The sequence below is a fragment of the Sorex araneus genome, chromosome 5, assembly GCF_027595985.1.
Source record: "Sorex araneus isolate mSorAra2 chromosome 5, mSorAra2.pri, whole genome shotgun sequence".
Taxonomy (NCBI): Eukaryota; Metazoa; Chordata; class Mammalia; order Eulipotyphla; family Soricidae; genus Sorex; species Sorex araneus.
This window is the reverse complement of record NC_073306.1, coordinates 36,145,280-36,165,396: the sequence shown is the minus strand read 5'-3', so window position 1 is coordinate 36,165,396 and position 20,117 is coordinate 36,145,280. Positions and strand designations below refer to the sequence as shown.

Here is a 20,117-nt window from a genome sequence, read left to right as displayed (position 1 = left end):
GTTTCATCGTATGTAGAACACAAATAACGCTAATGCCTTCCTTCTTAGCAGTTGAGATCAAAGAGCTAAAAGTATGCAAAAAATGTGACGCTTGGATGAAATTTTAAACTCTGTATTTAAATGAGAAAAACAGTGTCTGTGTCCACCAAACGCCATCCTTGGAAAGTGATGTTCTTTATTCTGGGAGTATATCTATGTCACACTGGTTGTGGCGCTGAGTCAATCCACCAACAGCGGTGTTGGTGCAATCTTCTTTAACGGAGCATTTACTCGGGCATCCCCGTATTGTTCCCCGTGCCCCAGCTCTCTTTCCCTCACCCCCGCAAACAGAACAGCCCAAAGCCAGGCGATTTCGGTCCCTAAAATGCAAGAGTGCGCAGCCCGACAGCTCCATAAGGCTGGAATGCCCTCCGCAGGTCACCGGGCAACCCCCTGTACTCCCGCCCCCCCCACCCCGCTCCGCATCCTCCGCGGAGGGGGCGGGGTCAGCAGGACAATCCCGCCTCACCCGGCCGTCCGCCACCCAATTCTCGCGAGACTTGAATCCACTCGGCTCCTGCGCATTACGAGACGCTGGGAGTCAAGGCGCCCGGGGAGGGGGAGGGGAAGGGGGCCGACGGTGCAAACGGCGTGGCCGCCATCTTGGTTGTACCCCCACTTCGCGCGCGCTCCGTTCTCCGTGACGCACGCGTCCCCCTCCCCTCCGCCGTGCCCCAGGCCCTGCATTGCCCGGCCTCGCAGGAGCGCGGGGGCGGCTTCAGCTCTCCCCTGGACTTGGCGGCGCGGAGGCGTGTGAGTGTGCGGGAGCGCCGGCGGGAGGGCGGGTGCCGGGCGGGCGGCGGCGGCGGCGGCGCGGGGGAGGGGCGGCGCGTCCCGCCCTCGGCGCAGACCTCGCTGCCCAGGCGCGGCCGCCGCCGGAGCCCGGCCCGGCGTGCCCGGCGCCATGTTGAGTTCCCGCCGGGCCCGGTGCCGCCGCCGCCGCCGCCGCCGCCGCGCTCGTGGGCTCCGTGCGCCTGGTCGGCCCGGCCCGCGGGCTTTCTCCCATTGGCGGAAGGCGCCGGCGGGGGGGCTTGCTCGTGATTGGTCGGTGGCGCGGAGGCCGCGGACCTGGCACCTTATTGGTCGCGCCGGCTGCGGCCTGGGGGGGATGATAAAAGAACCCGAGGCTGCGGGGATGCGCGCGGGCTGCAGGCTGCAGGCTGCGGGCGGGGGCTTCCGCGGAGCCGCGGGCGGGGGGCGGGGGCGAGCCCCAGAGGGCTCGTCGGGCACGCAGGTCGCGGGGGACAGTGCATTCCCCGACGTGGGAGGCCCTTGTGGTTTTTAGCGACCCCCCTCCTTCGGAACATGCCCACGGATAAGGGCGTGCGAGTGGCCTCGGGGGCCAGATTGGTGAACGCAGAAGCCGGGCATAGCCCGAAAGACATCCAGGGGAGTTGAGGCTTGGCCGAGTGACTCCGGCTGGCGCTCGTGTCTGCCTGGTCTGAGGATGTGGTTCAGGAGGAATGGGGCAGTCGGGCCCTAGCTGAGAACAGGGATCTACCTCGACGGTATTAGCATTGAACAACAGGTCCGGTGGAATCTTAGAACCCAGAGTTAGCAGACCTGGAATGCGATGTGAGGAGGAAACGGACATGGGCATGGGGAGGGATGCACCCGGAGAGTGTGCCTGGTCTTGATAACGGAGAGCTAAACTTAGGAGAAGACCCCCAGCATTGAGCAGTAACAACTCTATAGGAGTGAAAAAATAGGAAGAATTTCGGGGAGCATTTTCAGACTCGTGAACGATAAACGATGCATACCAGTTGCTGGACCATACAGCTAGAGGCGAAACTTTTGGTATCAAAGATGTCCTGATGTATTTCAGGATTGAGTTCCCAAAGTTATGCTTTTTATCGAGGTTTAGAGACGTGACAGTTTTCTTTTTTTTTTTTTTTTCTGGACCACACCCCTGCAGTGCTCAGGAATCACTCCTGGTGAGGCTTGGGAACGTATGGGATTCCAGGGATCCAACCTGCATTGGCTTCATTCAAGGCAAGCGCTCTACTTACTGTACTATATAGCTCCTGCCCCTGGAAGGATTGGTTGAAGGAGCCCTGTTAGACGGTCCTCTTTCATGGAAGAGAGTTGACAGTACTTATAGATCTTGTCAAAAAGTAAAGGATCACTTATTTTCTCTTATATGTGCCCTCAAATTATATCCAGCCTCACACTTAACATTAAAAAAAAAAAAAAAAACCCAGGCCACAGCTGGAGAGAAATAACTCAGCAGACTGAGTGCATGCTTTGAGTAACAGCACTTGTCAACACTTTCTAGTATGTATTTCAGAAAGCTTTTGTTCTAAAGAGTCTGTTGTCAGCTTATTGCAGGTACTTTCTTTTCCATTGGATCAAAATGACTTGGGTTATTTTACATTTGCTTCTCCCAAGGCTTTCATGGAAACAGTTAAATTAAGCTTCTGTGTTTTCCTTGTGAAGCTTAGTTAAGTGGACTTCTCTAGCTTAAGAGATAATGCACTTCTGTACCTTCAAGAAAGTCCCGTTTTTAAAATTCTATGAGTTCTTTGTGAATGCAGCCAAATTGTTTTGGGAGAGATGGGGAAAGTAGAGGAAAGGAATTGAAAGGCTCGGGTCCATGTAATTAATATCTCATTTCTTTTTAGGTAAGCATTAGTTCCATATTGCAGATGAGAAAGTTGAGAAACAGGGAGGTTTTAAGTCACCCAGTAGTTGAGCTAGGATTCACACCCAAGTTGTCTTATGCCAAATTATGTAGTTTTTTGCTTTTTTGGGGGGTGGGGTGAGAGGAGGCTGGGTTCCCAAGTGGTGCTCAGGAGGTCTTGGGGCCCCACTGATGATTTGGCTGAAGTTCAGTGTGAAGGCCTGTGGATGCATGGTGTGGTACTTGAAATTCTCTCTGGCCACGGGGTAACCTCTAGGGCTGTGCCTACTGACACTTGAGGAACCATGTGGTGTCAGGAGTCGAATCTGGGTTGGGCACTTGTCTAGCAGGTGCCCTCATTGCTGTATTATCTCCTGGCCCCTAAAGCCTACAGTTTTATTTGTTGTCTTGTTCTTACGATAAACCTGATTTGGCAGACCCCTGGTGGTTGTATATCTTACTGTGGATCAAGTGTCTTTGCTATTTGCATGTTGGAGTTGGAGGATATAATGAATAAGAATTTGTTTCATTTCAGAGATAATTTCATAGAATAGTGACCATGTAGAATATGGGTTCGTTAGGCCTTTTACTTTTATTTTTATTTTTTTTGTTTTTGCTTTTTGGGTCACACCCGGCAATGCACAGGGATTACTCCTGGCTCTGTGCTCAGCAGTTACTCCTGGCAGTGCTCGGGGTACCATATGGGATGCTGGGAATCGAACCCGGGTCGGCCGCGTGCAAGGCAAACGCCCTACCCGCTGTGCTATTACTCCAGCCCCTCGTTTGGCCTTTTAAATTAATTGATTAGTTGATTAATTCCTGGTGCTAGGGATTAAACCCAGTGCCTTAGACATGTGCTCTACCTCTGAGTTCCATTCATGGCACTCCTTAGGCATTTAGATCATATTCCTTAGTTTCTGTTGTAAAGGGAAAGATGCAGTCAACTGCTGGCTTTTTTCCTGAATCCAGGATAGCTACTGTGAGAAAATGTGTATATAAGTTAAGAATTTGCATTTTTATGTAAAAATTACTGTTACATTTTTGGTTTGGGGGAGGGGGGGCACACCTGTCTGTGCTCAGGGCTTTCTTCCGGCTCTGCGCTCAAGTATCACTCTTGGCAGACCCTAGGGACCATATGGGGTTCTGGGGACTGAGCTCAGGATAGCCATGTAAGGCCAAGTGCCTTACCATGGTACCATCTCTCTGGCATGAGTCTGCATTTTAAAAAAACAAATCAAAGTATTGCTTTTATAGTCCTTATGTGACAGTGACCAATCTGAGAGGTGAGGGTCGAGGAAGTGGATAGGGGAGCCTTTTCAAACGTCTCTAATTTGTCTGAATGTTTGTCTCCAAATGCTGGGATCTACCAGAGAACCTATTGACTTCTTCAAACTGTAGGATGATTCTAGAATATGCTTGTTCTGAGTGTCTGAAATTGTATCACTTGTCATCCTGTTGATCCTCGATTTGCTCAAGCGGGCGCCGGTAACATCTCCATTTGTCCCTGTCGCGTGCTAGTGTAGCCCAATGATATCTGCTCGCTCCAGGAACAGGAAAAGCCTCAACTCGTTCATTCAGGGTTTTGACAAAGAAATCTGACCATTTCATTGGTGGGCGGCCATGCGATCTTTTGACATCCCGTGGAATCCAGCTGGTAACAGCTCTAGTCCAACGGTCATACGTGTCTGGCCCATCTGATTTTCAATGCCTTGGCAAATGAGACAGTGTCCCTGATTCTTGACCTACAATCTCCTACAATTCTTGACCATCTGTCTGAAATTAAACCGGATATAACTAAACATGTAAACCTTCAAATAATTAAGCTTTTAATGGGAAACTAGTAAATTAAAAGTCTTTGTTTTCTTTTTTTTTCTGAGGGGTCTTCCCTTGTAGTGCTTAACACCCTGTTTGCTGAACCATTGCTCTGGTGCATATTTTTTTTTATTTTATTCAAACCTCCCTTTCTTCCAAAATTGCTGCTTTTCAATACCAGAGTCCTTCCTCCCACATTAGGTCCTTCCATGGCCCCTTGCTATCATCTGAAATTGACCACCTTAGAAATATTGATGATGGGGCTGAAGAGATAGTATGGGGGTAATGCATTTGCCTTGCATACAGCAGACCCCAGTTTGATCCCCGATACCACATATGGTCCCCAAGCACTACCAAGAGTGACCCCTGAGCATAACTCAATAGTAGAGCACCTGGGTATGGTCCAAAAACAAATCTTGAACTCTCAGAACATTTGTGGACCAGAGAAATAAGTCGTACAGGAATTGAGGCACTTGCCTTCCAAGCGACTGACCCTTATTCAGCCATAGGCAACTGTATATGGTCCCCTGAACAGAGTGGGGAGTAAGCCGTGAGCACTGTTGGGTGTGACTCCCAAAACCAAAACCTAAAACAAACATACAAAAACACCAAAACTTGTCAAGATCAGCTTTGTCTTTTAAACAGAAATACTATGAATACTTATACATTTACAGACTGTGTTCCTGTCATTTTAATCAGTATAAGAAACAATTTTACTCTCTCGTTTGATTCATTGCAGTAGAAGAGATACAAGGTTATTCCCATTTACAAAGAAATGGATACGAAAAATGAAATAGAAACTGCTAGATGTCTCTTTAGGAACATTTTAAATTCACATCTCTTATCTTTTAGTTTAGAGGTACTGAGCCACTAAAGATCTATGAATTATCACTGTATCACTGTCTTGCCGTTGATTATCGATTTGCTCGAGCGGGCCTAGTAACGTCTATTCATTCTAGCCCTGAGATTTTAGCAGTCTCTGTTTACTTGTCCTTCCCAGTTGTGCCGCATTAGAGGCTCTTCAGGGTCAGGGGAATGAGACCCATCATTGTTACTGTATTTGGCATATGAATACACCACAGGGAGCTTGCCAGGCTTTCCCCTGTGTGGTCAGTAAACTCTTAGTTTGCCAGTAAACTTCTCCAAGAGGGAGAACTAGGCTATCAGATGTCTATAAGTGATGTATAAGATGTATAAGCGGTGTATAAGATGTATAAGGGATGCAGCTGCTCGCGCTTCCAAGAGCTTAGTTTTTCAGTCCCTGGATGTTGGCCGTTGATGGGATTACATGGCGCCGGGGGCAGTTTCTTGGTGTTACTGCCTAGTTACTGGAAAATGGGGAATCTGGGTGGAAGAGGCCCAGTCCCGATCTGAGCAGTCTTGGAAATCTCAGCCCCGGATCCTGCACACCTGGGTTCCTCTGCTGGTTCCTTCATGTGTGAGGCTCATCCGAACTAGCCTATGAATCATACTGTCACTTTGTTTTAGTGAGTGCTTATGGTGTACCAGTTGGCATATAAATGTGTTAGACATGTTATCTATATGCTGTATGCGTAGGTACTGTTACCACCCTCATTTTCACATGTGAGGAAACAGGAATTGTTTTGATTAATGCCACACTGTTGGTCAGTGGCAGAGCCCAGATTCAAACTAATGTCTCTGACTCTTAAGTTTTAGTTTTGTGGAACGCTCATGTTTTAGTGCTGTGTTCAATTGATATAGGAAATCCTTTCATTTTAGCTCAGGAACCTTTGGTTCTCTTAGAAATGCCCTTTGTACTGAGGCCCTACAGAGTGAGGACCCTGTGTCATTTAGCTGTTCGAAGGCCCAGATCCAGCCTAGGTCCTGCTACGCCATGGGACTTGGGGGGCAGATGGTAGGACAGAGGGGCCACAGGAGGGAAACAAGGTTGGAAGGGTCCTCGATTGGAAAAAGACAGAAATGCTGATCCAAATTCACCGTCTTTGTTGGCATTTGTCTCATTTAGAGGCAGAAGAATGGCAGAGGACATTGTTAGGGTCATAAATGACCTTCATGAGGTTCATTCCAGCCGTAGGCGTGCAGCCTAGGGAGTACATTCCTTAGCAGGCAGGTTGTTTTTTCCATTTGATTTCTTGTTCTTAAAGCAAACTGGTGCCGGCTTATCTGCTGTCTCTCAGTCTTTCTCTTCATGTTGTTCACTCAGGTTTCCAAGTGTGCACTCTAACTAGTAGGGAGGCTACAAGGCCATTTAGTGTTTTCCCACACAGACTCAAAGCACCCAACGTAATTTCAGTAAATTAATTGTTGGAGGAAATGGATTTTAAATACTTGGAGTGCTTTCGGAAGGGGCAGTATAATTGCTGATGTTGGAGTTAGAACTGGGAAGGAATTCGGATTGCAATATATTTATTCTCTATGTGATTTGGGATTCAGATTCTTTTGCAGTAGCTGGGGGCAGTGTCGCTTCCAATGGTCTTCAGGGGCTGCTTGTGGCTCTGTGCTCAGGGGTCACTCCTGGTAGTGTTTGGGAGACCAAACCCAGTGCCACAGATTGAACGAGGGTCAGCTGAGTGCAAGACAAACACCTTAATCCCTGACCTGTCTCTGACCCTGGGATTCAGGTTCTTAGCCTGTCTGAGTTGCAGGTTTTTTCTTGGGTGAAATAATAATGATAGTTTCTTTTCAGGGTAATTATGAAAAATGAATACAATAGCATATATTAGGTGCCTGTCACTTAGTGGCCTTTAATCAGTAAGAGAAAGCATCACTTTTTAGAACAGCTTAAACGTCTATTTCACCAGTCAGTTAGAGTTTCCTTGATGAAGAGGCAACTCTCTTCTCTGTGCAGGAAGAATTTCTCTGCATTGGGGCACTGTTTACAATAGCCACAATCTGGAAAAAACCAGAGTGCCCAAAAACAGTTTCTTTAACTGGTTAAAGAAATTCTGGTACATCTACACAATGGAATACTATGCAGCTGTCAGAAAACATGAAGTCATGAAATTTGCATATAAGTGGACCAACATGGAGAGTGTCATGTTGAGTGAAATGAGTCAGAAAGAAAGAGACAGACATAGAAAGATTGCACTCATATGTGGAATATAAAGTAGCAGAGAGGTACGAGCTAGCAACGATGCAACTTCTGGCAGATATTTCTCTGGACTTAGTTACTAAAATACTAAAATACAGAAATCCAAAACCGTGTGGCTGCTAGTGCAGCTGCTTGACCTCATATCTCTTCATTCTCAGCAGTGGAAAACAAATTGTCAAATGCTTCCTTTTCAGCAGGTCCAACTTTAGGGGGGGAGAAACTCCAAATAATAATAGTGATTTTTTGTTGTTGTTGAAATACTAAATGTAATCAAAGTAAAGTGAAAGTGAAGTGAAATTTATCAGTCACACAGGAGGGGTGGGGGGGTGGGGGGGCCGGGGGGAGCTATACTGTGATTCTTGGTGGTGGAATATGTGCACTGGTGAAGGGATGGGTGTTCGAGCATTGTATAACTGAGACTTAAACCTGAAAGCTTTGTAACTTTCCACATGGTGATTCAATAAAAGAATAAATTAAAAAAAAAGAAAAAGAATTTCTCTGCATAGGGGAACAACTACTTGACAAAAGGACCTAACCCAATTGTTGTATTGTTGTGGTAGGAGTTTTGGGTTCAGGGTGAGGGTGCCTCGGATTGCTCAGTGGTAATGTGTCCGATAAAACTATAATGTTTATATTTGACAAATAGTTACTGAAATAAAAAATCAACTGGTTTTATTCTTCTGTCCATAAAGAGATTTGCATTGAGTTGCTTGAATTTTTTTTCTAATTGTAGAGATCGTGAGTTGGAATAGGACTGTTTGGTTTGTGGTCTCCTGGGTAACATTTTCTTTGAAGGAAGAAGGGACAACATTGTGAAATGGCTCATGAAGAATTCTGCCTGCAGAATTTTTTTGCCAATTTGCAGAATCTGTGGCAACCTTCCTGAACGTTCTCCATGTTTTAGCACTGGTACTTGATAGCAATGAGGCAACACTTATGTTCATTTTGAACTTGGGCCAGTGCCTGTCTACCTTTTCTTCCCCTCCCCTCCCCTGCCTTCCCCTTCTCCTCTCCCTGTTCTTTCCTTTCTTGGCTTTGTGTTCAGGGACCACTCCTGGCATTGCTCAGGGGATCATACGTGGTGCTGGAGATCAAACCTGTTTCTGCTGTGTGTAAGACAAGCACCTAAACCCCTGTGCTGTCTCTTCAGCTCCAAGTTGGGACCTTTTGAAGAAGCAAATCATATGTGGGTGGCAGATAGTTGGGGGCAGAGGAGTGCTATATATGGTGATATTTAATGTCACATTTGATAGAACCAAATTAAAAAGAAAAATGTCGTAACATATGTATAACCGTTTGGGAAGGTCATCAGAATAGAGTTGCCTGTAGTCTTCTTCCATTCCTTTAAAATTTATAAATTGTCTTAGAGCAACATTTCTCAAGGGTTTCATTGACCATCAGCTTATAAAATGCTGTTCAGATGAAAAAGAAATCTTGACAAAATAATAGTGAAAATAATGATATTTCTTCCCTGCAGAATTCGTATTCAGAATGTTTCTTTTCCTTCCTTTTTTTTCAGTTGTTGTATAGGTTCACTTCCAGCAGTAGAGGTAGCTCAGAAGTATTCAGGGGTCACACAGGTCCATAATTGACATTGCATATGTTTATTTTTTTTTAATTTTTATTTTTTTTAATGAATCCCCCTGTGGTACAGTTACAGACTTAAAAACTTTCGTGCTTACGTTTCAGTCATACAGTGATGGAGTACCCATCCCTTCACCAGTGCCCATTCTCCACCACCAATGATCCCGGTATCCCTACCACCACGCCCAGCATTGCGTATGTTTTATACTATGTTTTTGCCCCGTTTGATTCCCCCCCCTTTATGCCACCCCACCTCTTTCTCTCTCTGACCACACCCAAGCTTAGGTGTGCTTCATTCAGGCTTACTCCTGGCGGTGCTGGGGGGACCATATGTAGTGTTGGGGATTGACCTGGGTTAGCAATATGCAAGATAAATGCCTTACCCACTTAATACTGAGCAATGATTGCCTATCACCTTTGCTTTCTTTAGACTTAATCTCCTTGAAGATAGACACTATGTCTGGTTTAAGATTCCGATTGTACATTTATACAATGCCTATACTTATATTTATTTGAATGAAAGTATTTTTGATCCTTAAGACTTTGCAAGATGTTTTAATGTTTAAGAAATTGGCCTCTGTACATGTAATTAACTAGACTGAGGTCACTTGGCTGAAAAAAAAAGGGAAGGAGTTAGAATCCAAATTTGTGTAGCTGTAAAGATTTGGCTTATTTTCTCCCACTTCTCCACATGGCTGCTCTTTCTCATCTTGTCTCTACATATTCCTGTCAAGTTTTCAAACAATCTGTGTTAACAACCCTGCTCATAGCATCTGGGGTAGATTGTACCATCTTTGGACAGTTCTGAGAGCTGAAAAGTTTCCCCCTAGAATAGTTTTCCATCCATCGGTTTTAATTTATGCTTTGGAGAATATAGTTTCTCTTTAAAACCAAATTTATAATCCTTTTAAAGTTTCATATGTTAAGTGTTTATTTCTTTAATTAAACCTTATTCATTCATGTATTGAGCAACCCTTTTCTAAGCTCCAGCACTTTGGTTCTTATTTTAATGTCAGCAAAGCCCAAGATGTTTCAGGGACTTCTTTGGGAATTAGCTTCAGAACTTTTTCGAATTTGTTTGAAAATGTGTCAGCACATTTATTTTTTCACCTTGACAGTGGATTTAGTTTTGGAAGTAGCTAATAGTTGATTAGAACCAAGTCAGATGAACAGTATGTTATAATCTGGTAACTCTTTATTTTCTTGGATCTAATTAAAAAGCAGAATCAAGACAAAAAAATGGAAAGATACACATTTTATTTTTTATTTATTTTATTTTTTTAAATTTTAAAATATATATATATTTTTTAATTTTTAAATTTTTTTGTAGTGAGTCACAGTGAGGGTACAGTTACAGATCCACACCTTTTCGTGCTTGTTTTTCCCTCATGCAATGTTCGAGAGCCCATCCCTCCACCAGTGTCCATTCTCCACCACCATTGAACCTAGTATCCCTCCCCACTCCCCGATCCCATCCCCCACCCCACCCCGCCTCTGTGGCGGGGCATTCCAATTTGTTCTCTCTCTCTCTCCTTTGGGGTATTGTGGTTTGCAGTAGGGGTACTGAGTGGCCATCGAAGATACACATTTTAAACTCTGGCTTCCAGGGAGGGGAGGGGAGGCCTCCCAGGCTGTGCTCCTTGGACTCAGGGGCTCCTCCCAGTGGTCGGTAGGGCTGGTGGTTCATTGCTCCCACAGAGCTGCTGGAGCACTGAAGTGCGCTGATGGTGGTGGGGGATGGGGGTGGGATGTAATAATGTGTCTGGGGTCCCCATGCATCCTGATTCCTTTTCAGTCTCCCCTGCCTCCAGTAGTTTTTTATTGCTTCTTGGTTTTTGGGGCCACACCCAGCAGTGCTCAGGGCTTATTCCTGACTCTGAGCTCAGGAATCACTCCTGGCTGGGCTTGGAGGACTGTTGGGGGTGCCAGGGATTGAACCCAGGTTCAATGCAAAGCAAGTGTCCTGCCTGCTGTACTATTGCTCTGGTCCCTGGGTTGAAAAATTATGACTCATCATTCACCGGAGTACAATCTAGTTACCTAAATGCTCTTGGTTATTTGATGTGGAAGGCTATTTACTTTGTGTGTTTCTGTGAGAGAAAGAGAGGGCACTGCTGGGGATTGAATTTGGGTGGGTGGCATGCAAAGCAAGCACCTTACCCACTATACTATCTGGTCCCAGTTATTTAAATTTTGAGTGAAAAAAATTATAAAAGCTTTATAATGTTGGGGCTGGAGCAATAGCACAGCGGGTAGGGCATTGCCTTGCACGCGGCCAATCCGGGTTCAATTCCCAGCATCCCATATGGTCCCCTAAGCACTGCCAGGAGTAATTACTGAGTGCAGAGCCAGGAGTAACACCTGTGCATTGCCGTTGTTATTATTTCTTTTTGCTTTTTGTGACCCAAAAATCAAAAATAATAATAATAATAATAAGTTTTATAATATCTAATATTGGAGGACAAACTGAGTGTCATTTTATTTGCATAAGAAAATATTCTGAAATTAATATAAAACAAACTCTAAAAGTGCTTGATTCTGGGTGGTTTGAATGAAGATGTTCTTTATTTTATTTTTTTTTCCCTCTCTCTCTTTTTTTTTTTTATTGAATCACCATGTGGAAAGTTACATAGTTCTCAGGGTTATGTCAGTTTGAAGATGTTCTTTAAAAAAATTAATTTTATTCTCCAGTTTGTAACAGCAGTTCAAGTTGAACTGCTCTACATACCCAATTCACCCACTTTGTATATGCTGAGACACGTCATATTTAATATTTGGGCATAGGAAAAATTCATGTTCTTAGATGTCTGATATTTCCAGGGACCCCACTCCCATCCCCGTTTGCGTACTGAATCTAAAGGGGTCAGCTAAGGACACTATCAAGAAAACATTTGTTCAGGCCATGGAAGAGCTGGGTTTCTTTGCTGCTAGTTCTGTTTTGCTTTGCTGGCATATAGTCTAACTCCCAAGACTGGTATTTGAGGGTAGAACATAGCTGCAAGACCCTGTCCTTGGAATTGTTATGGTGGTGGTGGTCAGCTGTGCCATAACTGGTCCTTTTAGCCATTCCTCAGTTTGTTCTTGCACTGGCTTTTTATGTTTTGGATTTGTCTTTGACTTCTTTTATTGACTCTGAACTCGTAACTGCAACATTCCTTCATGGCCCTGTCATTTGGAGCTGAGAGGTGGTTGCTTTATAGCTGAGATGTTCATTCTCTGGTTCTACTCAATCTCTGCTGCTTCTTGTTTTACTTCATTGGTGCTGTGGTTAAGGTTGTGTTTGATTTGTATCTCTGTACTGAGCACTGGGGAAGTTACTTAGAGAGAAATAAGACAGTCTCTGCTTTCAAGAATCCCTTCTCTGGTAATAGAGTCATGGTAAAAGTAACTAGAACATGTGATATGTACTGTAATCAAATACATATTTGTGTATTATGTGAGCAGCTTCCAGATGCTAGGTATTGATGCTTAATATCACTTTTTAGAGAAAATTTATTTACTTTAAAGAATTATGTATTTTGGGGGAGGTGTTTGGTCTCTCTTTGGTGGTGTGCAGGGACAATTGCAGTGCTCTGGGGACTGTATATGGTGCCAGGGATTCAAACCAGTGTTGCGTCCGTATGGCTGCTTGCTGGGCAAGTGCCTTATCTCCTGTACTAGCTCTGTACTGGACCCTGAATGTCATTTATCTCATTTAAGCCTCAACACTCCTGTGATTTGGTGTTATTTGTTTCCATTTTATTCATGAAGAAGTGAACTCAGGGGCCGGAGCGATAGCACAGTGGGTAGGGCGTTTACCTTGCACGCGGCCGACCCAGGTTCGATCCCCGGCATCCCATATGGTCCCCCAAGCACTGCCAGGAGTAATTTCTGAGTGCAAAGCCAGGAGTGACCCCTGAGCATCGCTGGGTGTGACCCAAAAAGCAAAAAAAAAAAAAAAAGAAGTGAACTCAGTTAAGTTACTTGGCTAATGTCATATGAGCTAGTAAGTAGGTAACTGAGATTCAGAGTTGATATTCTGATTCAGTTTCCAGGGTGCTTTCTTTGAGAACATTAAAGCTGGAACTGTGTATCCTTTAGTATTGTTTTTTTGTCTCATAGTTATCTGGATGATTTTTAGGACTAGAAAATAAAAATGTTGGTGCAGAGCACTGCTGAGGTTTAGGATCAGGGAAGGATGTAGGTTGGAAACCCCAAAATTCCTTGAAGCTTATAGTTCACAATGATGACAATCTAGAGAAGGGAAGCCATTATAGTAGTAGTAAGTGGATGGACTGATTCAGCAATGGTGTGAGTTCTTTTCCCTCTGGTGACTTGAAATCTACTAAGACCCCCCCCTTTTTTTCCTTTTTGGGTCACAACCCTTGATACTCAGGGGTTAAGTCCTGGCTCTGCACTCAGGAATTACTCCTGACAGTGCTCGGGGACCATATGAGATGCCAAGGATTGAACCTAGGTCAACCACATGTAAAGCAAACGCCTTACCCACTGTACTACCATTTTGGCCCCTACTAAGACCACTTTCGATGAGAAATAGAGTTGTACTGTTTTTATTTTGGCTCTGGCCTCAATTGACATGGTTCTTAGGGGCTACTCCTGGCTCAGTACTTGGGAATTGTTCTCTGTGGTGCCCTGGAAACCATGCAGTGCCAGAGGGAGATTGCACCTGAGCCGCCTGCATGCAAAGCAGTGCAACAGCCCCTTCAGCTCTCCTTCTGGCCCCCAAAGTGTATTTCCTTTTTTTTTTTCCTTTTTGGATCCCATCTGGCACCGCACAGGGGTTACTCCTGGCTGCATTCAGGAATTACTCCTGGCGGTGCTTGGGGGACCATATGGGATGCTGGGAATCGAACCCGGGTTGGCCACGTGCAAGGCAAACACCCTACCCGCTGTGCTATTGCTCCAGCCTCCACCCCCGTATTTTCTTTTGTTCTTTTTTTTGTTTGTTTTGGAGCTAAATTTGATGATGCTCAGGGATTATTCCTGGCTCTGTGCTCAGGAATTTCTCCTGGCTCTATGCTCAGGGATCACTCCCGGTGGTATTTGGAGGACCATAAGCATTATTGGGATTGAACTGCATGGACTGCATGCAAGGTAACTGCCTTGACTCTGTGCTATCTCTGCTGCTCCTCAAGTGTTTTTCTTGGAACCTGCCACGAAGCAGGAAGAACTATGCCAAATACCTTCACATAATAAAGAAACATTACTTCGTAACTTGGGAACATCGAATGTAGTGACAAAAGGTAGACTTTTGTAACAATAAACAGATCCTGGCCTTCACTGGTGGTAAAAATGCTTGGATTTCTGGTATAAAAACTAAAAAAGGCATTAGTAGCTGGTTTTCCTCCCACACTGCCCTTTATGGCTCAGGAGTTGCTCTCTGCTAGGTTGTGGAGATACAAGAGCAGCATTCCTTCCTGGTAGTCTTACTGTTTATCTGTTTATGGGACCATACCTAGCATTGCTTTGGATCATTCTTGGCAGTGTTTGCAATACCCAGTGGTACTAGGGATCAGATCCTGGGCTCCCACCTGTGAAACTGTGCTGTAGTTCTGTCAGCCTCTCCTCTAGTCCTGTCCTAAGTCCTCGTGTAAATAGTCCTCTCTGAACCTGAGCCCTGCTATTAGAAAGCAATTTGATGACTTTCAGAACTTCATATTTTTTTCAGTGCTTATTTAGGCCCTGAGTAACATCCTTCACATATATTGGTTCACTTAATCCTTATTGCAGTCCATATCATAGAACTACTAATATAATCGTTTCTGTATATTGCAGATGAGAAAACTGAGGCTCTAGGTAAGTCCACTGACATAAAATTGGTGAGTCAGAATTTGAAACTAACTCCCAGGTACTTATTTATTTTGCCATCCTGACACTATCAGTCAGTGGTGTTCTCTGATTCCTTTGCTTCACATCTCTCAGCATGTTTGCTTCTTGCAGCTGACCACTCAGTCTTTTTGGGTTAGGAGAGGTTCTCTGGTGGGTCACGCACACAGTTGTCCTCATACCTTCTGCCTCTCTTCCTAGGCTATACAGAAATCTTTGATCTAAGGTTTTGAGGAAGGAACTATAATACCTTCAGCTCTAGTTTCGTCATTCAACAGTGTACACTGTTATTATTGCTAACAGAATTAAAGCTTATTTAGATGCCATAGTAAAAGTACCATGCAAATCCTTAATATTTTAATATCTATTCATTGTTGTTTGTTTTGGGTGGATCTCAGGACTTACTCTTGGCTCTTGCTCAAGGATCACTCCTGGTGATGCTCAGGGGCCGTATTGGTGCCTGGGATTGAACTCTGGTCAGCCATGTATGAAATGTGCCTTAACCCATTGTACTCTTTTTCTGGGCCTGTCACTTCCAGTTTTTTTTTTTTCTTTTTGGTTCACACCTGGCGATGCTCAGCGGTTACTCCTGACTTTTGCACTGAGGAATCACTCCTGGCGGTGCTCAGGGGACAATATGGAATGCTGTGAATCGAACCTGGGTCTGCCACGTACAAGGCAAACACCCTACCCGCTGTGCTATTACTCCAGCCCCCACTTCCAGTTTTTTTTTTTTTTTTTTTTTTGCTTTTTGGCTTTTTTTTGCGGGGGGGGGGTCACACGAGGCGATGCACAGGGGTTACTTCTGGCTTTGCACTTAGGAATTACCCCTGGTGGTGCTCAGGGGACCATATGGGATGCTGGGAATCGAACCTGGGTTGGCCGCGTGCAAGGCAAATGCCCTACCTGCTGTACTATTGCTCTAGTCCCCCACTTCCAGTCTTAAGTTGATGAAGTTTAATACTGGTTTATACTGTAACATATACGTAACATACATGCATATATGTGACACCTAAGAATTTCCCTGACTGTGCCATGAGGTGCTCATTTCCCTGGTAAGCAGTGTGTTGCAGTAGGAAGCGTACGTCGCTATGTGGTACCCAAGTTTGCATCCTAGTTGACTAGAGACCAGTTGTTTAAATTTTTGAACTTCACTCTTTCACTGATATAAAGGGGTGAAGATTGAGGGGCAAAGGCGTTAACATACTTAGCATAGAACCTCCACTAATTGGTGTTGGGAAATTACTTTATTTCAATGTGGGAATTGAGTGGAATGCTTGTAAAGTTGTTCGGATGGCAAAGTTGTATCGGATGTGAGGATATCTTTGGGGCAGTGCATTCAATCCCCACCACACACACAATCTCAGAAGCACAGGTGTCCCTAGCACCACAACGGAGTGTGTAGTCTCTGGCTTATTGCAACCAAGTCTGTGCCAGCACCTAGCCATGTGTGCGGCCCTCCATGAGCACTTGCCACAACAGAGGGTGAGCACATGTGCACCCTAGCCAAATGTGTGTAACCTTCAGTCACAGCAACATCAGCGAAATGGCAGCGTAATTGGCTACTCTGCTGGCTTCTGTTTGAGGAACTCGGTTAAGTTTCTGCAGATGCCTTTGGTGACATCCCTTGTAAGATCAACCCAGGTATTTGGCCTCAGCTACCTGGCAAATAAGTTTATGATGTTTAGTTCTAGGATGCTTAGCTATGATGAATTGGGAAGAAGTATGGAGTTTTATTAAAGGTCTCTGGTAATAGCGAGGTTTCTGTTTGAATAGTTTGTTAAGGATGTTAAGGAAAGGGTGGGTGGAGAAATAATACAGGGGTTAAGGCAGTGTCTTGCCCTAGCCAATCCTGGTTTGATCCCTAGCATCACATATGGTTCCCAAGCACTTTCTGAAGTGCTCTCTGAGCACCACTGGGTATGGCCCCAAACAAAATATAAAAAAGGAAAAGACATTCATCATTTTCACTATATTCTGTGTCTCCTCTTTTTTTTTGGTTTTTGGGTCACACCCGGCGATGCACATGGGTTACTCCTGGCTTTTCACTCAGGAATTACCCCTGGCGGTGCTCAGGGGACCATATGGGATGCTGGGATTAGAACCCGGGTCGGCCGCCGTGCAAGGCAAACGCCCTACCCGCTGTGCTATCGCTCCAGCCCCTCTGTGTCTCCTCTTAAAACCTAAATAGTTGTTGGGGCTGGAGAGATAATACAATGAGTAAGGTGTTTATCTTGCATGTTGCTGACACGAGTTCAATCCTTGCCACCCTCTGTAGTCTTCCGAGCCCCACCAGGAGTGGCACCTAGCTCAGCCAGGAGTAAGTTCTGGGCACGGCTGGGTGTGGCCCCCAAACAAAACAAAAATACTAAATAATTGGTTTCCAAATTCATAAGCGGATTTTTGGACATCACTGTGGCAAACTTAAGTATCCCAGAGTATCTTCAGTATCCACAACATAGTATTTTTCCTAAGGTCGACCCCGCTATTTAATCTTGAAAATGTGGTAGAAATATCCTCCATAATACTGTCCTCTACAATATCCAATATATCCTCTATAATATTAAAAACTAATCAACATTTTATGACCACCCTAAGCACATTAACCCATCAAAATACAGTGTACTTTAAAAAATCATTCACTGATGTTATCAGGCCCTGTCCCCGCCCCTTTGTTATATTTCCTCAGGTTCCAGGATTTTTGGAAATGCCACTGACCCTGTCATCATTTTCATACATTACCTCTTAATTTTTCATGTAGGTTAGATTGTATTTCAAAATAAAAGTGATTTGTTATTTTAAGGGTTTCTGTGGACATAACAACAGATGCCCTTTCACTGGCGGAGGAATGGGAGGCGGGAATCAAGTCCAGGACCTTGCTCGTGTCAGGCATATGCTGTCACTTGAGCTCTCTCTCCATGCTCTTAGATAGCTTCCATTATTTTTGTTTTGTTTGTTTGGGAGTCATATCCCGCTGTGCTCAGGGCTTACTCCTGGCTCTGTGCTCTGGAGTCACTCCTAGAAGGTTGTGGGGCCATATGGAGTGTGGGGGACCCAACCCAGAAGGGCTGTGTGCAAGGCAAGCCCCGCAGGCTGTCTCTCTGATCCATTACTCTTGGGATCACTTTTTGTTACTGTTAAGGAAATTGCATTTTCTTTGGCCTCAGTGGATTAGCCCAGTGTTTTTAAACCTTCTTCTGACTGTTGCCCCTTCTTTTTCCTTTTTTTGGCTTTATTTATTTTATTTTTGTTTTGCTTTGTTTTTGAGTCACACCTGACCATGTTTCTTCCTGTAGTCCTCCTGTCCTACTGATTGACCTCATAGTTTCCCCATTTATGTGATTTTTCACCTGTGGCCCCCTCCTGGGATAGCCTAGGGAGAGGTGTATGGGCCCCAGTCGAGAAATGCTGGATTAGCCCACCCTGCTTTCCTTTACTTTACGTTGGACAGAAAGCCAAAGATAGTTAAGTCACAACTTTCCAACCTTGTGCACGCTGCATCTTTGGTTTACTGTTGTAGGATACTGTAGTAATTCTTACAGACATCTTTAATGGCCAATCCGATGCAGTTAAATTACCTTAAAAATTTTCAAAGGAACGGTGACAGCCAATAAAAAAATCCTTTGGGTGGGGACTTTAACAACCCTTTCGTAGGATTTTAAGAACAATTCTAAATTTTCACTGCCCTCTGTTTTGGAAGTGTACGAGACCCCAAGTGCATCTCTTCGGCGCTTTTGCCAAGCCTTTCCCAGTGGTAAGTTCCCTGTAGTTTGGAGCCGATCTGACCCCTGTTCTGCTTCTCAAGGTAACTTTAAAACAGGAAGTGTACAAAGGAGGTAACTGATGACGTGAACAGCCAATCATGGCTTTGTGTTCTTAGCCAATAAAGCAGCTCAGCCAATGGGACCATTCTGGAGGCAAGGTTTGGTGTCAAATAGCATGCTAGATTGAATGCCTTTGACTGTTAAAGTGGAAGGAGGCTGCAGGGCTTCATTGGAGCCTCGGAGTTTTTCACTGAGGCAGGGGTCAGCTGAAAGACAAAGAAAAATGGCGAATAGTTTGCTTGGGGGTGGGGGGACAGCTGTTCGGGTTTTCACTGGAGTGGACAATCCAGACTCAGGTTTCTGCATCTCCTGCTGCCTTTTGTTTTCTCCGTCCTTTTTTGGGGGGAGGGCTAGGAGTGACTTAAATTCTCCCTGTCCGAGGAGATATAAATAACTACATGTAAAATTAATGCAGTTCCCGGTAAGTTTGATTTTTTGTTTTGTGTTAAAATAGTAGAAACTGTTTAGCTTCAGAGAGTGTAGACAAGTTGCACTGTTTCAGAAAATGGCCACTTTACATTCCATGCATACCTTTTGGTGCACCTAGAATACCTTGCTTGGTTTAGATTTTGCATGCTCTTCAGCTGGGGAATCTTTCCCTGGTTGAATATGAACAAGTTCAGGTACACGAAGAAAGACTAATCATTTTCAGGGGCACACAGAAGCAAAGCACTTTCTCTTTGCATTGGGTAAACTTAACTGTTTTCCAAATTATTTTCCTTTGTTCAAGTGCACTGAAGCTTTCATACAGAATAAGCTGAGTTGTTGTAAGACTTTTTCTATTTCCATGCACTTTGATGACATCTGTGTTTTCAGAGGTGGGAGCAACACTATTGCTGTTGTAAATTTGTGTGAATATATGATTTGCACTGATGCAGGTTCTAATGGTGAAGGCCCCCATGCCAGTGTGAAAATCTCCCATAACTTTCTTGTTTTACTTGTCTGTGTCTAGATTCTAGCTACCAATTAGTTTAGTACCATTTTTTTTTCTTTAAAATGCCCATTGAGCTTAGAATGCTGATTAGATACACTTCTCTACTGTATTAGCAAGTGATAAGAGCAATTTTTTTTTCCTCCTGTTTCCCGTATTTTTCAAGTGTTGGTTTGGTTCTTTAGAATGATGTGAGTAAAATGCTTTTCATTTTCTGTGTGACATATTTAAAATCCTAATGTACCTGCAGCTTGTGAATAGAAAAGAGTCTAATATCCTATCTTTTGCCCTTGATATGTTTTTTCCTCTTTAGTGATAGGAAGCTAATGCAGGTTGCTAATAAGTAGCCAGCCACATTTCATGAATAGTGAAAGTGTTGATCCCCTGTACTGAGATCTGTAATGCACT

General features: G+C 44.4%; 1 protein-coding gene across 6 annotated transcripts in view; it reads left to right on the top strand.

Annotated features, from left to right (window-relative positions):
- Window positions 1–570: 570 nt before the first annotated feature.
- The window catches only part of NFYC (nuclear transcription factor Y subunit gamma), a 73,521-nt gene continuing 53,974 nt past the window's right edge, over window positions 571–20,117 (top strand). The window contains exons 1-2 of one of the 6 annotated variants that reach the window (XM_055139316.1): window positions 571–792; window positions 1,955–2,031. Coding sequence is in view for 1 of the 6 variants with exons in the window: in XM_055139317.1 (XP_054995292.1) it covers window positions 1,991–2,031 (41 nt within the window). In the remaining 5 variants the exon portion in view is untranslated. Of the gene's footprint in view, window positions 793–1,954; window positions 2,032–18,967; window positions 19,200–20,117 lie in introns of those variants that run through there. The other 5 variants (XM_055139315.1, XM_055139317.1, XM_004614210.3 and 2 more) reach the window with 5 other exon arrangements.